Below are 25,524 nucleotides of genomic sequence, written 5' to 3'. Positions count from 1 at the left end.
TTAAGACACTATTTTCTTTCTTCAGTTTGTTGTTGCTGGCAAAGTTTATCACCAGTTTTAGTTTTGTACTCCTTTTCTCAATTTGCCTAACTACCAAAATCAAAGTCTCTCTTTTAAACCAGAAGTCACATTTGGGTAGATCAGGTTGCAGATTTTATTCTTTATTTAGCTTATTTATTCACTATGTTTGAGGTGAGTTTTAACAACTTAGCTCTTATTTTACTGCTTCTGTTTCCTTTTCTTCTGAAGGAGCTGATAAAATCCTTGTTCATGACCACGTGAGTCCGCTGCATAGTCAGGTCCAGAACAGTAGTTTATCATCTCAGCAGAGCAAAGAAAGAAGCCCCTGGTTCTGTGACTCCTCAGAGTAGGGAGGGAGCTACTCCTGTGCCAGTCTCAGGATAGACCATCTTCAAATCAAGGTGAAGAAGGAGCATACTCTGATGATTTACCTTTTCAGTGTAAATCTACATAACTGGGTGGTGTTGGTGTTTTAGAAACATTTTCTGGGGTGATCTGTAAGACAGAAAATGGTAAGTTTACAAAGAAGTCAGTCTGGCAACAGGATTGCAGAAATATGCCTTAATTGAAAGCCAGGACACACAGCCTTTGCAAATGGGAGAAAATAAGTTTCTTAGCTTTTTAAAAACTAGAGAAATAGCAGGTAAAAATGTCCTAAAAGCATAGTTTCTGTACTTTTTCACCAGGCTCTCTCACAGAATGAAGATGATTAAAGAGGATGAAGAATCAAGGTGTTTGTGATGAATTAAACATTGAATATGTAAGGAAAACAAACAAACAAGCAAACAAAAAAGCTGGAGTGAATGACTGTCTCTCCAGATAAAAAGAGGTTAGTAACAGGGCATACTAGATATCTGCATTAAGACCATATTACTTCTGTTTGGAAGCAAAACTTTTTACCCATTCACTCTAAAAATAGTTCAATATGAGATGGAAATAACTGTTAGAAATCAAAGATGAGATGCCTTACTTCTTTGCTACAGGACAGAGATGACTAGTAACAGTTCTGAGATAGACTACAGTATGTGATCTGTTTGTGCTTGTATTGCCATGATATATATCAAATTATACCTGCCTGATATATATCAAATACCATTTATTTCTCTGCAATTGGTCATGCTTTTTTAGGGTTATCACATCCACTTCTCACTACCAAGACATTTATCTGGCAACTAATATATTCATATGGCTCCCAGGCTTCCTCTGATGAATGATTAGCCAACAACCTCATCCTCACAGCTTAACCCTTGCTGCTGTGGCAAATGTCATTCTTCTGCCTGTCATTTTGGCTGTACTTGAACATTAAGCTCTTCTGTGTCTTCATTGCTAGATCATACCTTTATATTTTTTAATAATTCACAGAGTGAATTATTTTTAAAAAAGTGCCCAGGATTGAATTTCTCATTTTCTCACTCACGTTATGGTTGTCTCATTTATTGAGACCTTGTTCTGGTTTTGTCAAATTCAGTCTTGCCCTGCTCACACCCCACCCACATGGCTGGTATGCTGTGCACATCTGAAAGTGTTAGCTCCCTGTGTGTTTCTGTAGACTCCAATTTATCTGTGACATCACACCTAAGATGCTTATCCTCAAATTAAAACACATTTACTGTGGCTCTTTAACCTATGGCATCAGCATTTCTTTAGCAGTGAGTTAGAAATTGGTGCAGGGCAGCTTCTGCCTTACTGTTGGGAAAAGCTCTTCAAAACAGATCTGCTGCTTTCAGCCCCTCCTTGAAGCTCTCATCTAGGCCATTTCTAAGCTTCCCTAGAACTAGGCTGTAGCCGTGCAATAATTTAGGCTTCTTATTTTGACTGTATGGTTCCACTGTTTTCTTGCCCTCTGTCTAATTCTTTTTGTGTCTTTCTTATATGTACATATAGACTGCTTGAGGCCAGAGACAAACTCATTCTGCATCTGCACAGAACCTAAGAGAACAGAGCAACATCAACCATATTAGTAGCTCCATCAATGCATATTATTCACCTTTTTGCATGCTTTTTTTTGGAATCACAGGTATCTTTTCAGGTTAATCACAGCATGGAACTACCTTTTAAGTCATTCTGTGCTCATGCCTTTTGTTGAATTTCACTGACACGACACTGAGTTCCCTTGCCCAGACATCACAGGGAAGACTTATTTCATTGCCTAGGGACAGGTCTGTCCTCTGGCTACCTTCATGCACTAAAAGAAAGGAGAACATTAACAGAAGATAGAAATGGCTCACATTGACAGAAGATAGAAATGGCTCATGCATGCTTCCTTCAATGGTGCTGCATTGAGATAATGAATATGATTATTGTCAGCAATTTGAAAGCATTCTTTTCTAGTTAAATTTACTGAAGAAAGTGAAGAAAATCAAGAATAAAAATACCGAATTCATTTATTAACTCATCTGAGTCAGTTAATGCCCAGTGATTGCCCACCTGGATTGGAGTTTGTATCTCACTGAAGGACTCAAATATTGTTTCACTTGGCAGGCAAGGGTCAAAGTAAACAGGATTTCCCTGAAAATAGCAAGAAATTATGATGCAATGTGGTTATTTATTAGCTTTGGTTTTACTGTCAGAGAGATGGGCAAATAATACCCTAATGCTTAGAATTTACATGGGTCAAACTATTTGCACTGCTTAGACTCTGCCCAACTTCTTTATAAGTTCCTAGAGCTAAGCTTCTCAATAGACATAATTTTGAGAAGCCCTATATCCTCCTTTGATACTTTGTGCAAGTTCAAGCACTTCTGAAAATCAAGCCATTCATCTGGGTTTTGCAATAAAACTACTCAGAATCATTTCTTTGAAGAAGATATTCCTCATTTAAACTCAAAGCTTTCACAGAGAATTACCAATCTGCATGTAGAGAGATCTGCCAGTTTGAATTTTTGTCCTGAATGTCCAATGCTGATGATCTAGTCAGTGCAAATACAGTTTGTAAATATCCATCTGACATTTTAAATTCAAAAACAAATATTTTGGTACAGAATGTTCTCATAGGTTTTGGGGTTTACAATACAAAATGAAAGCAAATTTTTTAATCTCGAAATGCGGTAATGGATGGTTGTCCTCTGGACAGATTTATTTACATTCATTATAAATAACTTGTTATTTGAAAAACATACAGAAAAGTCCTTGTTCACAGTTTAAAGAAATAGCATTTTAAAGCTAATTAGTCTTTAAAATCAACTTTTCTGTGAAAAAAATCCTGAAAGTAAAATATTGGTCCCACTGATGAAATTTGCTTTCCATTTGACTGGGAGAAATTAATTTTGATAGTGAGTCATACCAGTCTTAGTTTTACATTTCCCAGCAGACAAAGGTATTACATCTCTACTTCTCATCACTCTGCTTACTTTCATCTGCAATCCTTGCTGCAAATAGTTATCAGCCAGAATTTGCTCACAGGTCCTGACAGTGTCAGTGCACCTTATCTACCACAACATATGGCTCCTTGCTGCACACCCTGCATGTAAAAGTATTGAAAACCAAATGAAGGCCTCCCTTGAGTGTGCCTTTGCAACATTTCTCTGACACACTGTATGTTTTAACTGGCTATAGAAAATGAGGGATCTCTTACCCAATACTTATTTTATTTATTTTTACTTCTGCAAAAAATTATACCAGCATCGCTTCATCATTGCTGTTTGTCAGCAACCTAAAGCTTTGTTTCCCCAGTGACATTTTTACCAGAGTGTGAATTAGGACACATAATGTTGTACATTTTTCAAGGTTTTCAGGCATCATCATTGCTTTTATATAAGCTTTATAAAATGGTAGACTCTTCAAAATCAGTGCCAAAACTCCTATCATCTACCATTTTAAATACAGCAAGTGGGGTTAAGGCTAATCAATTGATACAGCAAATCCTATTAGAGTCATTTAGGTTAGACTTTAACTCTTACTTAGGTTCCTAATTCTCCTTTAATCTGAGTTAAGATGAGTGCATAAATAAAGTTACCATGCTGGGTCTAGGAGCTTTGGAAAATCCCACCCTCCACCATACAGTCTACAGTTTTGTGTATGATTTCATTTATTCTCAAGGAAATAAATGGGATCACATTTCCTGGCCCTCTCTCTGTCTGTCAGTCAGACTCTGACCTGTCTGTCTCTCTCTTAACTTTTGAACCCAAGCTAATGTTGACTGCAGACAGAAAGGCAAGGGCCCAAAGGTGTTTAGTCCTTACAAAGTATAATGCTTGGGAAAGGAGATCTGCAGCACGAGTTCCACTGCCCTAACCTCTCTCCTGTCCACACAGGCTCACGAGTCAGCCCGTGTGTGGGTCCAGCACAGCACCCCTGTCCCTGTCAGGCAGAGGATCTTAGCTCCAGGAACAACCCACACAGAGAAGGCAGCAGGCCTCCACCATCTGCCAAGGATGCTGAAGGAACTTGAAACACTGGTCCACTGGAAACTGGGCCACATTGATTTCATCATCTAAAACCTGTCAATTGTTAACTTGCAACAGCCAACAATTGACAGTCACTTCTCAACACAGCTTCTGGAAAAACACTCTTGAAAATCACACATTTCCTCTGAAATTATATCAACAGACTGTATTTAAAAGTAGTTGTTCTCTGGACTTCCACAATTTTGCTGTCTTACGAAGGGCAAAAAATTTTGACATATCCCAGTGACAGCAGCCATACTGAAGAGCTGACATTGGTGCCTACCCTGCAGAAAGTTTTCCAGTCTAAACTGACTCTATGACATGCCACCAGCTGCAGACACATTATAATCCAATTTTAGTTCACACTGGGTAGTACTTCTAATCCCTCAGGTTTACCTCATCATGATCCCTGGTGATCAGCAAAGAGGATGGGTACCATTTCAGGAAGAGTAGAAATGTATCCACAGGCTAGGATTCTAATGTGGCTTCTCACACTTGGGCTCTTTTGTAAGTAAAATATTGATGCCCAAGCCTGCGAAGCTTTATGCCATCAAGGCAGTGGACAGTGCTTTTACATGCTAATAAATGTACATTAGGAAATTCAGTGGAGATGATTGGCCTTCAGCTGGAAACAGAGAAGCTGATGTTAAATGAAATTAAGTTGTCAATGACTCATCTTGAAGTTTTCTATGTGTTAATACAAATTGCAGGTAGCATAGACCCATTTTTAATTCAGTATATGAAAGGAAAATTATGATAGCAGAGTAGGAGGAAGAGATGAGAGTTAAGGAACCTACACAAGTCTTTTCTCCCCTTATATAGAGTGTGATGCACATTACACATGTGACGGGGCTGGGTCTACCGAGTCCTTATTGCTTTCAGAACATGCTCAGACTTCAAGGGGATGTCCATGAACCTGGCAGCGAATAAGCATGCAGTTTGGTGCAGATGATTCATACTCTTGCTACAGCAAAAGAGCAGGATCAAAGACTTCATAGCTCACTCAGTCCTTGAGTGACCCTGCCAGTTCCTGGCCTTGATTGTTTTTCATTATCTCATCACACACTGAGGATTGCAGTGTCTTACAGAGCAAAGTAGGTTTAGTTTAAGTAGAAGCTTGGGCTGTGCTTAAATTACATATTTTTTAAAAATTATTTTTACACCAAGGTGGCTTTGCAAATAGTCTATTGTGGTGTAAAATGAAAGATAAGTTCTCTGCCATATACCTACCAGCTGAGACTGCTGAATTACACTACAGAGCAAGACTTTCAGAGGCTGTTACTAAGTCACTGAGTCACCAACCAACCTTGCTACACAGTATGTTACAAGCTTTTGGTCCAGTGCAATAGAAAAAGGTTTGACATAGTTTCAAACAATGCTATCAGCACCACTGAGCAGACAAACAGGAGGATGGGTCATGGAGAAATAAAGACAGAAAAATCAGAAAATATGCACTGCAACCAGATCTGCTACACTTTAGGGTTTCAGTGAAAGGCTGACATCTTCAGCACTACTATGCTGAAGTATTCTTACAGAATGGATTCAGAGAAGGGTGACATTACTTTTTCCTGGCTTACATTCCTTTTTTGCTGTACAAAATGGTCACCTTTCAGATACAGTCATGAGATCTCAATTCAACTTTGCTTAGCTTCAAAGATTTAACAATAATATTCCAGTTCCAAACAATAATATTCCAGTTCTTTACATGAACAGATTCCTATGACAAGCTTGAAGTGGTATGACTGTCTGCTCTGGATTTCACTGGAAATTTGCTTGTACAGGACTATTGGTTTGGAGGGATTTTGGATTTTTTTACCTGTACATAATAAATACCAGAGTGATAGATAATATTTTTTTCATGTACATGGAATATCATGTCTCTCTAGTTAATAAATATTGTAATTCATACCAAACACCTGTTCACCCTGGAATATGTGATAATCTTGTAGAATTAATACTTGTATTCTATTGGGGATGTGGGGTTACTTTGCTTTATCTGGTGTGTACTTCTTTGACTAAGTAGGCAAGAGGAAAGAGCAATGTTTGCCACCATAAATCAACTCTCCCAATATTTATCTTGATTTTCTGATTCACAAGTCTGCATTTACATGTTTCAAATATTCCTAAAAATTCCTAAAAATCAAAGATCTGAAAATTAAACATTCCATGATTTTCCATGTTCTCTGCACAAGTTTGAGCAAGTTAACTGGAACTTAATTAATGGAGATGCTAACCTCCTGCAACCATTAATGTCTGGAATTAAGTGTTCAGCATTTACGTGATCCTAATGAAACTTGTATATTAATGTTAACTTAAGTGCATGTGCATGAAAGACAAGGTCTTTCTATTTATCCATATCATTCACAGAAAAAAATATACAACTACTTCTGTAGGGTTGAAACTCAAAACCCTTTTACAGTTTTTATAGAATCTTGTCAAAGAAAGAAGCACAAGTGCACGTGTATGTGACAGTCAATCTAAGATAGTTGCCTCCTTGCCTCTTGAGCACTTTTCACAGACCTGTTAAAGTATTATCTGGGTTTTACTCGGATGTAAATATTCTCTTGAAAGACTGCAAATTCCAGCAATCTGTTAAAAGTCATAGGGATATGCCAAAAGGAAACATCAAAGAGCTGCTGTCACATTTTCAAGTCTTTTTTTATAAGAGTAATCATCCTGGTCCAAGGACACAAACAAGGCAAAGTTTACAAACAGACATAATTTATTTAAACAGAGCTTTCAGACACTTGAGCTCTTTTCCAGATGTAATTAAACAAAACAAAAACTTTACTTACAAGCTTCATCTTGCAACAGGTCTTAATTGCTCTGGTAAAGGGTCAAGTATCCAACATGCTGGCACCTCTGAAGGAAGCCTTGATGATATCACATCTTCTTTGTCAGAGAGAGGAGTTCTCATTAGTCTTACTAATGCAGCCTCATTTGAAGAATTTTTAACAAAACCCTCAAATTTACAGATGTTTTTGTAATTGAGTCCTGAAGGAAATCATTGAAGCTGCTTGTATAACTAACTTTGTTCATATATGAAGCCAAAATCACAATATGAATTTTGTTGAAAAGCGAGTTAGAAGCTATGAGTTGCTCAGCTGATCAGTCTAATGAAAAGTATCTGTATTCTCTTGCTCTTTTGTTTTCACAGATGAAACACCAAGTAGGAAGAATTCTGAGATGGCAAAAGTAAGTGCTCAAAAATTATGAAGTGGTGATTAAAATCACTGCATGAACTTCCTGTAATTTAGCTTTGTTTGTCTCCTACCACCCATGGTTGGGTTACATGAACCACGATTTGCATGCAAATCTTTCCCATGGAAGCTCTGCCCAGAAACAAAAGGAGTGGGTTTTTTTAAACCTGTTGTTAGTGCCTCCTCCATATTCTGTTCTCTCTGTTTCTTGCTGTATTTCCAGCTTGCTTTTTCTTCTTCTTCCAGGGTAAGCCCACACTTCCTCACACCTCCTTGCCCAGATACCCACATCTAAATACTCTTGACTGCTCACACACCCGTTTCCCAGTTTTTATCCTTTCCTCCAATACTTTCTCCCTGCAAGCTTGTATTCCCTAATCAGTCCCTTGAGTTTCTGCAATTTTTTTTCCCTTTTTTCTTTTTTGGAGGGGGGGGGGGCAAAAAAACCCTCCTCCCACTCTTTACCTATCTGCTTTTAGCTAGGCAGATGTTTTTCACATTTGGAAAGCTGAGGGGGATACCTGTAGAGATTTCAGTAGTGTATAAGAGTCCAAGACATGGTTAGATATTAACAAAATGCTGATCAAAAAGTAAGTATTAACTGTAGAAGGCCAGAAAAGGGGAAAGTAATATGGAACAAAGTTTTGTAAACCTTTTACTAGACCTAAGCATGCCTCATTAATTGTATATTAGATGAAATATGGCTTTTAGCATAAGTAGGCCAGAGAGATCTCAAAGGAAGCCTAATACAAGGAAAAGGTGATACTAAAAATACAAAATACAGTAACAGCAATGAACTCTTTACCTTTCATAATCGAACTCACTGCTGGGCAGCAAAGTTGGACTAAGGGTGGTGAAATTGAAATCAACCTTTCTCCTGGCAGAGTGAATATATTTTCATTACTGCATATTTATGTTAAGGATGAGGTGCTGCAAGGCATTAGCAGGGATCCCCACTTTACAATTCATTTCCCAGCTGCAATGAAGTTGCAGCATTTTGCGATTTAGTATCCAAAGATGGATAATTTTTGCCAAAAAAGGGGGAGGCCACGACCCTCAGCGCGTTCCCGGGGCCCGGGATGACGCTCCTGCGGTGGGCGCCGCGGTTCCCAGCGGCGGGGCTCTCCCTGCCCCATGCGGCCGCCCCTCGCCCTCCACAGGGACCAGGTCCGGCTCACTTTGGGGGCTGGAAGAGAAAAACAGGAGATGGGTTTAAAGGGTAAAATCCTAAAAACCGGTCAAGTCCGTAAAAGTGGAAAAGCCAAGCCCAGGAAAGGCAGGCCGGGGAGGCGGCGCACCTGCCGCTCCCCCACCCAGGGCCCCGGAGGGCGCTCAGGGGTTAACCCCGCGGGGGCGGGGGCGGGGGCAGCCGGGCCGGGCCGGGCCCCGCCGCCGCCGCGCTCCCCTCAATGGGCCGGGGCCGGCGGCGGGGCTGAGCTCGGCCGTGCCGCGGGGATGTCGCAGGCTCCGCCGGGCGCGGGGCACCTCAATGACCTGCCCGACCACTCTCCGCGGGTGCGCGGCGCCGTGTCCGAGCTGCGGCGGCGGGCCGAGGCAGAGCCCGGCCAGCGCTGGCCGCAGCCCCTCTCCGATGCCTTCCTGGTGCGGTTCCTGCGCGCCCGAGACTTCCACATGGACCTGGCCTGGAGGGTGAGGAGCGGCGGCGGCAGGTCTCGGTGCCCGGGGAGCTCAGTCCCGGTGCCCGGGGACGGGAGCGGCCGGGCTCGGGGAGGGCAGCCCCGGCTCGGGCTGTGGTTGCGCTCTTGGGTTGTGGGGTGTGTCCGTGCCCTGCTCTGCCGGGTCGGGCGAGGCCGAGCGCGGAGTTCCAGGGTGTAACTAATGATTGCTTGTCACGCGTGTCCTCGGCACGGCACCGAATCAATGTGCTGGCTCAGCGCGGTGCCGGTGTGGTGACACAGGCTGTGGTAAGCGCGGTACAGTCACTCGCCGATACAGTAAGTGCGGTAAGGTCACAGCTCCGATTAGGAAACGGTTTCCTTCAAAGGACACCCTTGTCATGATTATCAGGCTCAGGTTACTAGCAGGCGTGCTAGTTTCGCTACAGATTTATGATTAGTCTAAAACTACGAGTAAAAACTTCTTTTTGCCTGGAGTTTAGACTTTTACAGCACTCCTAGCAGGCTTTGGTAAGTTGTGGTACTTTCCCGGCTCTTTGTATGCCTTTTTGCCAGAGAGCACACATATTTTTAATATCCAAAGGCACATATTGTTATCAGTTTGTTATTTTTTAAAATGAAAGATTGATAGCCATTAAACCATTGGAACAGAAAGTATTTCCAAATCCTCCCAGGGCAAAAGCTTTGATTCACATGTGCCAACTGAAAGCTGTGTTTCCATGGAATTTTCTGTTGTTTACCGTGCATTGCCCAACAGACTTCACCTATTGGTTTCTTCACCTCTTAGTTTCTGACTTCTCTGGACTGTAGGTTTTCTAAGTTTACTCACCATAAGAGATGATTGTTCACATATGGATGTATTGCAGGATCAAGGTAGCTAAAAAAAGGAAATTGAGAAATTGAATTAGGCCCTTAATCATAAATAGCTTTAAAAATTGTATTTTTGTTCTTTTCATTTGACTCATGACATTTGCATCATAGCTTTAAACCTTTCCTCCTCAACAGAAGAACCAACGAGTGAAGTCATATTTCTTTTGTTTTATGTATCTTACTTTTACTTGAGGTTCACAAGATTATTTGTATCAAAGTTGTGCACTAGCCACTGTAGGACCATGTTTTTTTTTCCTTTCCAAACAAAAGCCATTTTTTTTCCTATGTTCCATGGTTCCAAAATGCTTAAAGGGCTTAATAAGGACATATGGATTCCTTAATATCCACTCCTAATTTCATGGTAATTGGTTGTTGCTGGTAATACTATAGACAGGAGGGTGGCACTTCTGACTTTGGCCTGTGTTTTTGCACTTTGATGGGATTGTGAGGTATGTTAGGTAGGTAGGACTAATCTTTGGGAGTGTGGAATCTAGACAAGGTTTAGAGATGGGAGTCCATGAAGTAGCAAATTTCCTATGCTTCTCTTGGAAATCAGCCCTCAACACTGACCTCCTTTGAAAAAGCTGTCTTTTTAAAACCTCTTTAGATTTTCTGGGTCTCCACAGGCTGCTAAGTTTCTGAATTTCAAACCTTCCTTTGAATTAAGAGATTCTGATGTTCAAAACCAGCCTGTGTTTAACGTTTCTGTCTAGAATTTCAGTTTTCCAAGTGCTACAGCTACTTGCACTTAATCTTCTACATACCAGCTGACACCATTTTCTAGAATACTTCTCTTACAGTATGGGAAGAATAACAGAAGCATTTTTTTTCCCTCTTTCTTTTCTTTTCCCCCACAGGAATGTATTTATTGCAATTGGTATATCAAGGCCAAAAAGAACTATTGTGCAAAAATCTCTCGTGGTCCCAAGTTGTACATTCATCTAACCCAAGTGTGACTTCACACAGAAGTTATGTTAGTACTTCAGCCTAGGCAGAGCTCTCCTGCCATCAGTCCTGAGAGTGGCTCTTCCCTCTTGTCCTGATCTGATGTTGCCTCTTGGTGTGGAGTTCAGGCCAATAAGATTCTCTTTGCCCACTGGGCTTCCATGTACTACTGCACAGTATTTGTAGAGCAGCTAAGGGATAATCAAAGTTATTGGTCAATGCATATAAGCAAAGAATGTTCAGCATCTTAGTACGGGCTTATACTTAGCCTTAACTATGAATCAAGAGGCTGGCACCTGACCAGACTGTTTTTTTGATGCATTTCTGGTTAATAATTGACACAGATTTATCTGATGTCAGTTATCAACATTTGGAAATGCTTCAGAAAAGAATAATCAGGTAGATTGTATCAAGACATTCCATTTCCAAATCCTTCATGGTGACTCATAACAGCAATTTTTTCCATTTTTCTGATGGCAATTCCAGACTTGCTTTTAATGATATATTGATATCTCTCATGCTAGAAGAAAATCCAGCACTGAAACAGGTATCTGGGATTGAAGGACTTGAAGAAGAGATAAAACTGTCTCAATTTCTTGAACACAGTGATTATTCAGTTAAGCTCGATAACAGACTATTCTCACAGAATCACAGAATATATTGATCTGGGATCGTTCAAGTTCAGCTCCTGGTCCTGCACAGACACCCTGTCAAAGAGTCACACCATATGCCTGAGAGCATTTTCCAAATGCCTCTTGAGCTCTGCCAGGCTTGGTGCTGTGGCCACTTCCCTGGGGAGCCTGTTCCAGTGCCCAACCACCCTCTGGGTGAAGAACCTTTTTCTGACACCCAGCCTAAACTCCCCATGACACAACTTCAGGCCATTCCCTCATGTTTTGTCACTGGTCACCACAGAGATCAGTGTCTGCCCCTTTTTGAATGTACCAGCTGTGTGTGTATGTTTGACTTTGCTGTTATCACCAAAACCACTCTCACTTGGATTCACTAGGGATATGTGAAATCTGGAGAACTAGCATCTCCTTTTGGACATAGATGTTTCTTCCCGTTTTATTATGCATTTCATCCTATAACTCTTGTATAGGACTGAGTCTCAGGGACTTTGGAATGCTGTCTTTTTGTACCTGAAATAGATTATACTCTGGGGAACAGAAGAAAAATGTTTGGCATTCAAACTCTGTGCAGGGGGTTTTCATAACATACATATGTAAACATCACTTTGTGGCACTGAAAACCCCCTAAATATCTAGGATTCTTTTAGGAGTTCTGGTTGATACCAAGGTGTAGAGCCAGACTTGGGTTTTGCATTTGACTTGTGGAGGAATGAGGATTTCCTGGTGCCTTCTGCTGCAAGGGAGTCACTTAGGATGACTGTGCTGCACAAGAAGTGTTGTTTTCTGTAGTGTCAAACACACTGCTGAGTCTCAGACATTATCCCTGAGGATCTCCACGTCATTCAAACATAAATGCTAAGTTGAAATCAGTTACTTAGCTGCTTTTCTTCTATCAATACTGAGGAATTCCTTGAAAAGGATGGAAGAGCCCTTACTAGCTCTCTGAGCTGACTCTTGAGGAAACACAAATCAGCCAGGCTTCCCTTTGTGCTAAGCCAGCACGTGCCAGTCTTTTTCCAGTGACAAGGAAGTAACGCATGAAGAATTAGGAAATTTCTGTGTCTCTATAAAATATTTTAAATTCTTTGTCCGTGTATGTTGTGTGTTTAAATTCTGGGTACATTTGTACGGGCATATATAAAAAGCAATATAAAACACATATGTGTAAAGGTTTATATTCTGAAATTTGAGCTATGGTTTCTCTTGCAACGAATGCCAGTAAAAAACACTTTTTCCCCAAGTATTGATTTTTACAACTTCTGACACAACAGAGGCCTAATTCTGCCTATCATCCACGTTACTATAACTAAATAATTATTAATCAAGAAAAATATAATTAATTTACATATACAGATCCATTTGTTTCTCTAACAAGCCCAATGTGTTCTAGTTCTTTTGCTTCTAAGTAAAGTACCAAGTTCACTTTTGTTTGTAGGATCTGGATCTTGGTTTAATTGGTAACTGTAATATCTAATGTTCAGAAATCTGGAACTATCCCCAACAGACATCAGGGGAAAAAACCTCTTAATTAATGCTGAACTACAGACACTGGAGTTTTTCATCCAGCTTTCCCCCCTTTATCAAGTTATCTTGCATCTATTTTGAGATGCTGAGCAGATGCTAAGTAGGTTATTCCATTTGTAAACACAGATAATTACACATTGAGATGTTTTTCTTGTGTCATTAAGTGTGTGAGCCATTTTTTATATGGGGTAATGAATGTGTCTGTTTTTCCTGAGTTAGGTTGTTTCATCTATATCCAGACTGATTGTTATATGCAACATTTATGTTTTACCCTACGGAAAAAGAATCTTACTTGAAAAAAATTTATACATGAATTTCTGTGCTTAAACAGTGTAAAACTAGAAAACCTCTAAACCATTGCTAGTGTTTGAATTCCTTTTATGCTTAAGGATTACTCTTTTAAGTGGCCGTGTAAGACTTGTCTATGTCTAGCTGTAAGAAAAGGGTTGCTTACATAAATAAAAATCTACAGAATATCTGCCAAAACTAGCTGTAGATTCTGTGGAAGTTCTCTAATGCTGACTTTTACTTCAGAATTAAATAATTTTAGGTAATTAGATTAGGTCTTCAAAATCTGAGAACTCTTCAGCACTCTGTGATTTTCTTGCCAAGGGAAGTATGTTTTAGGCTTAGCCAAATTACATGTCTGAAAGGTGCACCACTTACTTGTGTCATGGAGAGTGTCAGAAGTATTCCAACCATATATTTTCTCCTTTATGGGTGTGCAAGTAGGTTAACTATGCCTTCTGTATGGATCTTGAGTGCATCACAAGCTGAAAATGCCACTCTCTTTCTTCCAAAGTCCAAGAACTTAAATCCTTGTTTCTAACTTAGAAAATGTAAATATCATGAAAATGATATCTATCTGTATTGACTAGACAGGATTATTTCGGGTATTGAATTAATATGTCATTTTTATTCTCATCTTAGTTTTGTCAGGGAGTTCTTCAAAGAGGTGTTTATATATCTTCATGATGTTGTGGTACCACAGATTTTAGAAGAAAAGTGGCAAATTACAAAGCAGAAGATGTTTGCATAGTTGTTTTCAGGGCGGTTTTGTATTTTGCTGCTATTTCAGAGTCTGTTTTGGAAAGAGCAAGGAAGAAACAATGTTGACATTGCTGTCTGGCACAAAGCAGTTGGGATTGCTCAAACAGTGCCCTTTGCAGACAGACAGTCAAGTGCTGACAGAATGAGATAATCAGAGTATCTCAACAGGCCTGTCTTTGCAATTGTAGTGAACTGTTCCACAAATTCACTGACTTTCCCTACTTCCTCCCTCTTTCCTTCATGTTGTTTATTTGTTAGTTTTAAAATTAACCTAAGCTAAAACTGATTGAATGCAGTCAAGAGACTTCTAATAAAATTCTAATGGTTAAATGTTTCTATGGTGATGGTTTAGGATGAGGCTTTTATCTGTTTTTTTTTCGCTGCCAAATCAAGTGGGATTCTAGCATGGTGTATATACATATATTTACATGGTGTATATATATATTAATTTTTGGATCTAAATATGTATTTATAGGCTCTGTTTCCTTAAAAAATACAGCTAATTTCTAATCAGTGTGCCATATATTTTTATGTAAATTTTGCTGATAAACAACAATGTTTTATAAATAGTTTCCTCATGGCAATTCACTTGAGAGACTTGCAAAATCATTCAACCTTAATCTGAGCAGAAAAGCATTAAGCTGAAGAAAAAGAATGTTTTATGTAAAATGATACAAGAAGCATAAAAATAGAGGGAAGGGTAGCATTAATTATCTGACATGAGCATGCTGTGAGCCTACAGGATGCTGAGTTCCAGGTCCCCCCTTAAGAGTCTGTAGGGATTAATTCAATTTTACTGAAGTTCCTTCTGATAATTCTTCCAATGAAAATACTGAAGAAAATTATACTTTCATAGATACAATAAATTTTTAAATTTTTTACAGTTATATTCTATTAGTTGGACCTGACAGCTCTTTTAACTTTAGTATTTCTGTTGCAAAATACAGAGTAATTGATAAAGGAAAAAAAAATCTGTTAATACAAATTATAGCAAATAAAAGACTTTTGATTGATGTTTTCAGTGTAGTGAACACACTTAATTTGTGAAACTGTGCTGAGGATCAGATTGGGTTTTCCTGGTTGATGAAGTATAGAAGCAATTTTAAAAGCTAGGCTGTACATGCCACCTTTATGATTTAAAGCTACATTTTGGTTTGCCATGAAACAAGGTACTGAAAAATTCTGGTTCTCAGCTACTTGGAAGGTCTTGGGTTAGAACTCTTGAGGAAGTTAAAACAAAATATGAATTACTTGTAATAGCTATCTCTCTGCTTTCCAAGCTTAGTGATAACCTCAGCAGAGGTGATACAGCAGAGGCAAATTTTAGTTGATGAGCAGAGAGGAAGCATTTTAGAAGACAGTCTTGCATAGCTTCCTACTTATGCACAATGCCTTAAATAAATTTTAGTTGCAGGGCATAGTTCATTTTTCCCACAACCACTTAGTTAATATTACAGGAGAAAAGTAATTAGACTTGGAAGTTAGAACTACTGCATTACCAACATAATTTTTCACGATTCATCTATAAGATGACCTTTCACAGTGCTGCCTGTAATTCTTCAACACAGATGTCACCTCATAAAGGAACACCTTTAATTGCCTCTTCCTTAGCACTAGTCCATGGCCTTTCAACACCCAGCTGTTCCTGTAGAAATTCTGGTTATGGTGCTGCCTCCCAGGCTCGAGAACCAGGCTGACCAAGTCCCTGGCAACAGACAGAACCTCTCTTTTAACCTGACACGATCTCATTATTTCCACTCTGTGGGAGGGAAATTGTCAAATGTGTAATGGACCCACTACTGTGTTGTATTGTCTCATTTCAGAGGGGTAGAAGAGACCTCAAAAATGTTTTGGGGTATGCTGATGAGCATACCTGTTTCAAGTAGTAAACTGGAATTACCGATGACTGCGTGAAAAATAGGGAGAGTGGGAGAGAGTGAGTGAAAGAGAATTTTCCTCCATGAAATTTTGCACATCTAAATTTGAAAAATCTTGAAGGAATCTGATGAAGTAGCAAAATGAACAATCCTAAAGGTAACCTGAGCAGAAAAAAAAATGGGTTTAGATGCATTTTACATAGAAACTACAGGGTTATTGTACATCCAGTTTTCTTTCTGACACAAAATGACAACTGCAGTCCATTAATGATTTCACTGGGTTCTAAATTCATCATGGCAATTTACTTTCTTAGTTGATCGAGTATAGCAACCTTCTGTTTCTAGGAGTGATTTGATTAAAATATACAATAAATTATAGCTAATTTAATGAATTAAACCTGACTGTGACCACATTTGGAAAATATATTTTTAACTGTGCTCCTCCTATAATAGCTGATGCTTACCTGACATCCAAATTAATTTTTTTTCCAGTTATTGAAGAATTATCAGAAGTGGAGAATTGAATGCCCAGAAATAAGTGCAGATTTACAACCATCTTCTATTCTTGGTCTTTTGCAAGCTGGCTATCACGGAGTCTTAAGGTCAAGAGACCCACATGGAAGCAAAGTTCTAATATACAGAATTGGTGAGTGACAAAATTGCTTGGAACAGTTCACACCTGATTCTGACACTGAAGTTTTTAGGCTTTGTTTGTTTGCTTTGTTTCATTTTGTGGTTTATTTTTTTAACTATCACCATTTCAGCAGCAAATCAAAAATATTTTATGGGTACAACTGCAGGGGTTGATAAAACTAGATCGTATCAGAATATCTTAACAAGAATGGTAATATGTTTATGTTCCTTGCTAGAAATGCATTTATGTTAATATAAAGGTGAATTTACTGAGCTATAGCAATTAAATAATTTTACTTATATATTGGTATGGCTGAAGCTGTAAAATCCCTTATGAAGAACCTAATTTTCTTTTCAGTGAAATTATTGTTGCATCAAAAGAATCTTGAAGGTTAAAACTTGTAAGATTATGTGGGTTATTTGGCTCTGAGTGTCCCAAAAAGTCATTTGGCTTCATGTAAATTGTCAAAGCCATGGGCTAAGACTGTGGTACTGATGCAGACGCAGCACAGAGTAGGGAGAACACAAACAAAGGTGTACACCTTGTCATATATCAACATTTAGTTTAGGCTGGGATGATCACCAGCCTTTCATTGTTTACTTGTAGCCAAAGAGCCCTAGTAAACAACACTTGGAAAATGCTTGATGTACCTCCTAAAAATATTTGCAAAAAGCACATAGTTAAATGCACACCATGTCTCTTTATGTTTGTTTTGGACAGAGACTTTATTTTTGCCAACTTTCAAAGAACTGTCTTGTTATCATCTGGTTAGGTAGGCAGTTGTGCCCCCTAAAGCTTTCATCTAGGGTTAAGGCTCATCCCATGCAATTTTTTGCTCAGTCCTCAGAAAAAAAAGTGAGATTCACTGAGTTGTGCCAGAAAATGAAAGTGCTGAAAAGCAATTATATTAATTGACTGGACTGATGATCTGCAGCTTCTGCTAGCATGAGTGTTACTGAATTGTACCTTGTATGGGTTTGTGGCCATAGGTAGAACATGCTACATTGTGTGGCACCATCTACTAAAAGAGCATCAAAGATGTATGAGAGAGCAGGTACACAAATTAACTTACGTACTGGCAAACCAGTTTATTTCAGGAACTTTGTTCTTGCTGATTAATTCTTTTTCCTGAGAAGTACATTAGAAGCCGTGGGAAGGAAAAGTGCAGGTGTATGGGGTTTTCTCATGGTAATGCAGGGTAATCTATCTTCTCCTCAGGACAATGGGATCCCAGTGTGTTTACAGCATATGATGTGTTTCGTGTAAGTCTCATCACATCTGAGCTCATTGTAAAGGAGATTGAGACTCAGCGAAATGGAGTCAAGGCCATCTTTGACCTTCAGGGGTGGAGATTTGCTCATGCTTTTCAAATCAGCCCAGCAGTGGCCAAGAAAATTGCTGCTGTTCTCACAGTAAGTATGACATAATGCTTTATGCAGCTTCATTGCTATGATTTCCAATTTCTCATCTCTTCCAAGCTATAGTAAATTTTCCTTCTGTGGGCATTCTCAGAGTAAGCAACTTAGAGGAACAAAATCCTAAATAAATTACAAGTTGTGCTTGATTTTACCTAAATTTTATTCTTCTATACCAGTAAATGTCCTCTAACTTCTGCTCTTTTATAAGAGCTCCACCAACCTGTTACAACACAAGAATTTCATGACTGAAGGAGTGATGAAGCCCAGTTTTGGAAGGATCTCTGTTTGTTATCCTGTTTCATCTCTTCTCTTCCATTCTTTTGTGCATTTTCTCAATATTTAAAGCATTTATTCCTGTCTCAGAGAATATTAAAAATAGCGTACACTGTGAGCAATTGAGATCAAGACACTCCTAACTTGTTACCAGTATGGTTGATGCTTATGTGATCTTCCATCTGCTAACAGCAGAATGTATAACATTTATGTTCTGCTTGCTTTCTTCCCCACAACATGAGCATTGTTTTGTGCAAATCACTGTTACCTCACCTCCTGTTTTTCACAAAACTTCTCAGAACTTTACTGTCTTTAAGGCTTATTCCTTTCTGCCAAATTCAGTTGAACTTTGCCACTGGATTTGAGAGAAAAAAAAATTAAAGAAAAAAGGGGACAGAGAACTGGAAGGCAAGCTACAGTGTAGTCCTGTAATCTTATTTTCCTTCAGAAGTTATGTTGAAAGTCAGTAATAATAAAACTGTTAGCCTGTGATGTGGAAATGAGCCAGGGAGATAATCTCTTGCTCTGATTCGGTAAGGCTCATATCTGAGATTCAATCAAGGCTTAGTCATTGAATTAATATCATCAGAATTTCAGATGTTCTTCCTTTCTGATATGTACTGTAAAACTTTATTGAAACCATTAGATATTCCCAATTTTGCAAATCTAGAATAAGAACTCCTGGTGTTATGCAGTCTTGGGCCAGTTCTCATGAAAACAGGACTAATGAGAGTATTTGGGTTGATTTCTGAGGTAGTAAACATTTTGCTGGTAAATTTTTTAACCTTGAAATAGAGCAGAAAGGAGGCAGAATAGGATTTGCAAGTACATCTGAAGGTTTCAATTCATTATCTCAAAGCAGGAAATTCTTTGACTATGATGTTTCCATCTTGACCTATTTCTGATTTTTTCAATGTTTTTCAAGCTTCTAAGTGCTTATTCTAGCTATGGAAAAGAAAAATTAAAAATTGTGTGTTTCCAGTGTTCTTTTCTAAGAAAAAGAATTTTAATTTTTTTTGTCCCCTAATTCCTTTCCTCACATTTAACTGAGTTTGTAAATTTTATCCAGAGATTATATTAGTGTTGTTCAATATAATGTAATCATAGAATATGTTAAGTTGGAAGGGACTCATCAGAACCGTCAAGACCAACTCCTGGCCCTATGCAGGACACCTCAAGAGACACACCATGTGGCTGAGAGCATTGCCCAAACACTTCTTTAACTCTTGTCAGGCTTGGAGCTGTGACCACTTCCCTGGAGAGCCTATTCCAGTGCTCAACCACCCTCTGGGTTAAGAACCTTTTTCCTCATATCCAATATAAGCCTCCTCTGACACAACTTCAGGCCATTCCCTTAGGAGAGTGAAGAAATCTGCCCTTCCTCTTCCCCTCACAAGGAAATTGCAGACTGTGATGAGGTTTTTCCTCAGTCTCCTCTTCTCCAGGCTGAACAGACCAAGTGACCACAGCCACTCCTCACACTACTTCCCCTCCAGGATCTTCACCATCCTCCTGGCCCTCATTTGAAGCTCTCTAATAGCTTAATGTCTTTTTTATATATGTTGGTGCCCAAAACTGCACACAGTATTCAAGGTGAGGCTGCCCCAGTGCAGAGCAGAGCTGGACAATCCCCTCCCTTGCCTGGCTGGAGATGCTGTGTCTGATGCACCCCAGGACCTGCTTAATGCACTCCAGAATATGCTTATAAGTAAAATTAAAGAAACCTTATTTTTAATCCAGTATTTTACTCAAGAAACATGTCTTGCAAATTACTATCCTGTATCAAAAAACAGAAGTTAATAGAAAGGAAGTATGTACTAAGGAATGGAAAGCATAGTGCGGATAATAAGTGGCATTATCTTGAAAAATCTGATATCCCTGCAGAAAACTGTTTTGTGAAAATCATGATAGTAGGCTTTAAGTATATGATAACCCATAATAGCATTAAGTGAAGATACAAGCTGATAATTTTAAGGTCTTTATCATATGTTATATGGAGAAGGAGTGGCACTAAAGAAATGTGTTAGCTTTGGGTTTTTCCTTCCTTACAGCTATTGAACTAGTGAGGAGATGTGTTTGTGAGAAGTACCATTTTTATAAGCAGAAAACATCTCAGAGGTAGTAGCAGGTGGGATGTGAAGGGAAGCTGTACTTTCCCCATTGCACAAAGCTTGTTTTGAGCGCTGCCATATTTTCTTTTAAATTTCAAATATATGGAACTTTTAAATGAATACAAGTAGAATCCAAGGTGGTTTATATTATAAAAGCTGTATAAAAGATATTTTTTTCAATTTCATTAAAACAGTAATCTTGTTGTAAAGCTGAACTTCTGTCTTGGCCAAATTCCTAGTAATTTCAAGGCTTATCTCTAAATTATAAATATAATTTATTTAACTTAAAATTGGTTTTTTCAATAGTTTATATATATTTATGTATTATCCTTCAGGCTGTAAATGCCAATAAAAACACATAGCTAAATAGCATTTGGTAAATTAGTAGCAGAATCTTGTGAAAAATTTTACTTTAGAAGAAAGTCTGAGCACAAAGTTTATGTACAATATTTATGTGCAATTTGGTGATAGTTTTCTTTTTTTTTTTCTGTTTGTTTTTAATCTTCAGTCTCACCTCCTGCTGAGGTGAAAAAATGGTGAGATTTTGCCTTCTGATGGGAGGAACAAGATATGATTTTTCTAAATGTTGTGCTTGATTTACACTGCTAGAAAATGCAGGAGTTGCAAGGTCAGAAGAAATACTTTAACCTATGAACTAGACAGTTTTTACAGGCCTGTGCTTAGTAATAGAGGTGTTTCAATTATGTTTTCTTTTTCTTATTCTGTTTTCCATGTATGCTGACAGGATTCCTTTCCACTGAAAGTTCGAGGTATCCACTTGATTAATGAGCCTTTATTCTTCCACCCAGTCTTCGCTCTAATTAAGCCTTTTCTCACTGAAAAAATAAAGCAACGGGTGAGTGCACACAAATATTTCTTTCTGCCACAAAACCCTTATATGACAATCTGCAGCACTTTTCTTAGGCTCTGTTACTCCTGAGTACTGAGGAGCATAAATAATTTTTGTTTTTTAGTGCCATACAGACCTCCAGAATCTAACAGTAAAGCATTTGCAGTTATTATTAACATGAGTGTTGCAAGTGGTGCTGTTATTGCTACTCTGAAGAGAAAAAACAGCAACACCAAGAGGTTAAACAATTTGCTTGAGGTCACATAACAATTCTTCTGCAGAACTAGAAAGAAATAGGTCCTGGATTTCCCAGCACTCTGCCTACAAATGATAGAGAAAAATGATCACTGAGCAGTGTTTTATGGTCCAAGCTGTGCAGAATTAGTAGAAAACAACTGTTTAGCTCTGAGAGACCTCCAGATTTATACATCAAAAATTGGTCAGACTTAATTTCTAAGTTTTTTTCCAAATAGCTCCTTAGTTGCTTTAAATAGTTTTGCAGTTAGAGATCTGCAAATAGATTTGTATTTGGATGCAAAAGCATGCCAAGGACTACGGTTTGTTGCAGCATAGGAAAGATATTGGAGTTTTCAGCTGGCAGAAAAGTGAAGTGGTAACAGCAGGACTAAGGTACAAAATAAGCAGCCCTGCCTATTGTTGTTCCGATTCTGAAGCCTCCTTTTGGTTATTTTTTGGTTTGGATTTTGGTTATTTGCATTAGCCAGTGAATGCCAGGACAGTAAATCCTAGAAAAGTATCAGACTGGAAGTAATGAACAAGGCTTCAAAATAGCTACAATAAAGCAAGAGAAGAACCAAACCTACAGTATTGAAAGAGTTAAAGTGGAGAAGTAGTCCAGAATCCAATTCCAGTTGGAACTGAAAGATAAGGACTGATATATAGATTCTGTTGAGTATCTTCCTTGACACCTGTCTGAACCACATACATACTACATAATCTTGTTTTTAACTACGTGTGGCAGGACCAGATAGTAATGGCCATGAGCCAGACAGGGCTCTTTTCTTGGAAATGACCGAAGGGCAAGTATAAGATATCATGACAAAACAAATCACCAGCATTCCTGTGGTTTAGCTCAGTTTAGCAGTTTGGATGTAGTGTGTACTCTCACCAGTGTTGCTAAACCAGTCTGGAACAAGTGTGTAGTTAGTTTTGGCTCCTGTGCTCACAGCTACATAAAATGCAGTTCTCAGGTTGTAGTCCATCCTTCACCAGCCTTCAGATTCAGGGGAGGAGAGAGTTTGAGTACCTACGGGAAACTCACAAGGGTAGTTCCACCTTTTTAAGAATTAATTATGAACAAATACACTTAGTTAAACCAAGCTGGTGGATTCAGCTCTTGCACTGAGATGCTTTGCTGCCTGTTCTCACTCAATAGTCTAGCATTCATACCCAAGTAAATGCTTTTAATATTTTGGTTTAGGTGTACATGCATGGAAATAACTACTTGCAAAGTCTGACCGAACACTTCCCCATCAGCATTCTCCCACAGGAATATGGGGGGGAGGAAGTCTCCATTGAAGAGCTGGCCAAGGAATGGACTGACTTCATAATGGCATCTTCAGATTATCTTCAGAGCATTTCTCTGGTTGCCTAGGAATAATCAACTATTTTATCAATTCTTGAACACTGGAATTGGAAATAAGTTTAATATGTAAATTTCCATTGTGAATGAAACCGGTATGTCTTTGCAGGGCACTCACTGAATGTTATATTGGCTGCACTTTTGTACTAACTGGAGTCTATCAGTTTGTATGTCTGAAGAGATGAATGAATTTTACATGTTTGTCAGACTGTTTGTTATTGAGTAACTTGTATGCCAGAAAGCCGAAGAGTGCATTGACTATCAGATTGATACTGCTGCTGTTAGGTCTTTGGAGACAACTCCTCTGTAATAATAATGTAGTCCAGAACCTTACACTTAGCTCTTGTATCTTGGCTTGTCAAGACAATACAAAACAAAGAATAGACTGTGAATAGGGTAGTTTGTTGCAGAAATGAGACTACAGGGCTAATTTACAAGGAGTGAAGAGGCTGCTTTTTGGAGTGATTCTCAGGGAAAAAAAATGCTCTTTTGTTAGTTTGTATCAAATTGAAAATTAGTCAGCAATAGTGAGACATTGATGTTACTCTTTGCGCTGCTTGTGCGTCTTCCCTTTTTGTCCTAATTAACAGAGTAATCTTCAAGTTTTATAGAAAAACACCATGTACATATTCTTCAGAGGACAGTGTGAATCAGGGGGGAGGAACTGGTAAAAGAGTCATAACAACCTTGAAAATTCTTATTTTCTTTGTTCAAAGTGATACTGTCTATGGACTACTATAAACAACTCAGATTATTATCCTTTAATCCCCAGTGTAGAGGACTATAGAAGTCAAAAGTTTTCAGCTGTTTGCATTATCTGTTTGTTTCAGAGAGTAAAGTAGGTTATCCTTTGCAGATCTGAAGTTTAGAAATATCTGTTGTATGTTTTAAGGCTGCTTTGAGGTCACTTTGGACCTCAGCATGGGAGATGCTTGGTATCATAATTTTATTTTCAGTACAGTAACTGCTCTTAACTCTGTTTTGTTTTTGCATAAGCACTATATATTTAAGCATTCCAAATGAATTTTCCTATGAATGAATCCATAAAAATGCTTTTATATAAGGTAGTTAGAAATTATAACTTCAATTATTTTGTAATCTTTAGGACATTGGAATGGTATACAGGAATAGGGAAGAGAAATGAAACTATCCTGTTATATTAGAAATGCCTTACTTTAGATTGTGATTAGTAAGGCATTATTGCAAGAGTCACTAGAAACTATTCTTTATTAGCAAGAGGAAAATCTGTGAAAGAACCCTTAGAGTACATGTTGGTTGTAGTTTCTTCTGCTGTGATAAGATCAATGCCAGAAATTCTTTCAAAACTGACAACAGCCTTTTTTTTTCCCCTTCCAATTTCTGAATTTCCCAAAGTGCCTTTTTATTTTTTCACTTACAAAATACTTTTATATGGGCCTAAATTTAAAGGAACTATATTTAAATAAATGATTATATGAAAATGCATTTCATATACATTTCTTTTTCTCAGATTTTGTGATACTGTTTTGTGATACACTGTTTTGTGATACAAAAGCTCTTTAAATAGAGGAGTTCAATGAACTGCAAATTCTTCTTTATAAGAAAATAGACCAAGTAGTCAGCTATCTGGCAATTGTTCAAGTGTGTAACTCAAGTTCCAAGTAATTTACCAGTTGGAGACCCAAAGCTATTGTCTTAATATTACAGTCCTTCAATTTTAATCTGTGAATATAAACTGCACAAAGGAATGAACCATGTTTCAGTGAACAAGAAAATTTAAACTTTTCCTATGAAACCCATCTCTATTGCTACTGGTTTATGTAGCAGAAACCTCATTTGATTGACTATGTATATGCATATTTAGCTGGGGCTCTTTGATCTTTATTTGGACTTTACCAGCTCTATGAATATAAAGTCCTAAATGTCCTCAAAAATACCCTGATCCTGTTATTAAGTGGTAGCGTGTTTGCATAACTCAGCAGTTAGAGCACTGAGTGCAGTTATTTTTTCCTGAACTGTTAATTATTTTTTAATGTTTACATATTACATAGGAGGTGGGAACTCTTAATTGCCATTGCGGCTAATAATAGGGACAAAATATAATTGGAATATTTACATAATGAGTAGTGAAGATATTGGTATGATGTGCGGTGGTGTTGCAGCTTTAAGCAGCAGCCAACAAAACAAAGATCCCTAAGAGCATTATTCTTTTTAAACATCAGGAGTGCCTCTAAAAAAAATAAAGTTCCTGTTAAACGGTACAAATATAATTTACTACTGACTGTAAGCACGATGTAATGCACAATTTTTAATGTTTTTTCTCTGTATTAACATATGTTTTAATTAATAAACCCTTTCTGGTTGAAGCAGCCTCGTCTGTCACGGATACGAGCGTCGCTTTCGCAGGGATGGGGGCGGCCGCGGGCGCTGCCGGCGGCGGGGCCGGGCCCGCTGTCGGAACTGCATTTCCCAGCGAGCCGCGCAGGGCGGGCCGGCGGCTGCGTGCGCAGGGCGG

At 38.6% G+C, this 25,524-nt stretch overlaps 1 protein-coding gene and 1 long non-coding RNA gene across 4 annotated transcripts; one reads left to right on the top strand and one right to left on the bottom strand.

Annotated features, from left to right (window-relative positions):
- Positions 1-198: 198 nt before the first annotated feature.
- Positions 199-9,243, bottom strand: LOC131562089 (uncharacterized). 2 transcript variants are annotated; one of them, XR_009275127.1, is made up of 5 exons: positions 8,412-9,243; positions 7,202-7,295; positions 2,449-2,529; positions 2,009-2,206; positions 199-516 (listed from the first exon to the last, which is right to left on the bottom strand). It is a non-coding gene; the product is annotated as an uncharacterized LOC131562089 (long non-coding RNA). The 2 variants fall into 2 exon arrangements; XR_009275128.1 differs by having other exon boundaries at positions 2,073-2,206.
- Positions 8,995-25,510, top strand: TTPA (alpha tocopherol transfer protein). 2 transcript variants are annotated; one of them, XR_009275126.1, is made up of 6 exons: positions 8,995-9,256; positions 16,634-16,787; positions 17,994-18,187; positions 21,323-21,433; positions 22,869-23,125; positions 25,380-25,510. XR_009275126.1 is itself a non-coding variant. In XM_058811655.1 (5 exons), exons 1-5 carry the CDS (start codon positions 9,062-9,064, stop codon positions 23,040-23,042), a joined length of 828 nt encoding a protein of 275 aa, XP_058667638.1. In that variant the 5' UTR covers positions 8,997-9,061; the 3' UTR covers positions 23,043-25,375. The 2 variants fall into 2 exon arrangements, 1 of the variants encoding a protein (XP_058667638.1); XM_058811655.1 differs by lacking the exon at positions 25,380-25,510 and having other exon boundaries at positions 8,997-9,256; positions 22,869-25,375.
- The last annotated feature ends 14 nt before the right edge of the window (positions 25,511-25,524 follow it).

The sequence above is a fragment of the Ammospiza caudacuta genome, chromosome 1 (assembly GCF_027887145.1).
Source record: "Ammospiza caudacuta isolate bAmmCau1 chromosome 1, bAmmCau1.pri, whole genome shotgun sequence".
NCBI classification, from domain to species: Eukaryota; Metazoa; Chordata; class Aves; order Passeriformes; family Passerellidae; genus Ammospiza; species Ammospiza caudacuta.
The sequence above is the reverse complement of the archived record's forward strand: the minus strand, read 5'-3'. Positions and strand labels throughout refer to the sequence as shown.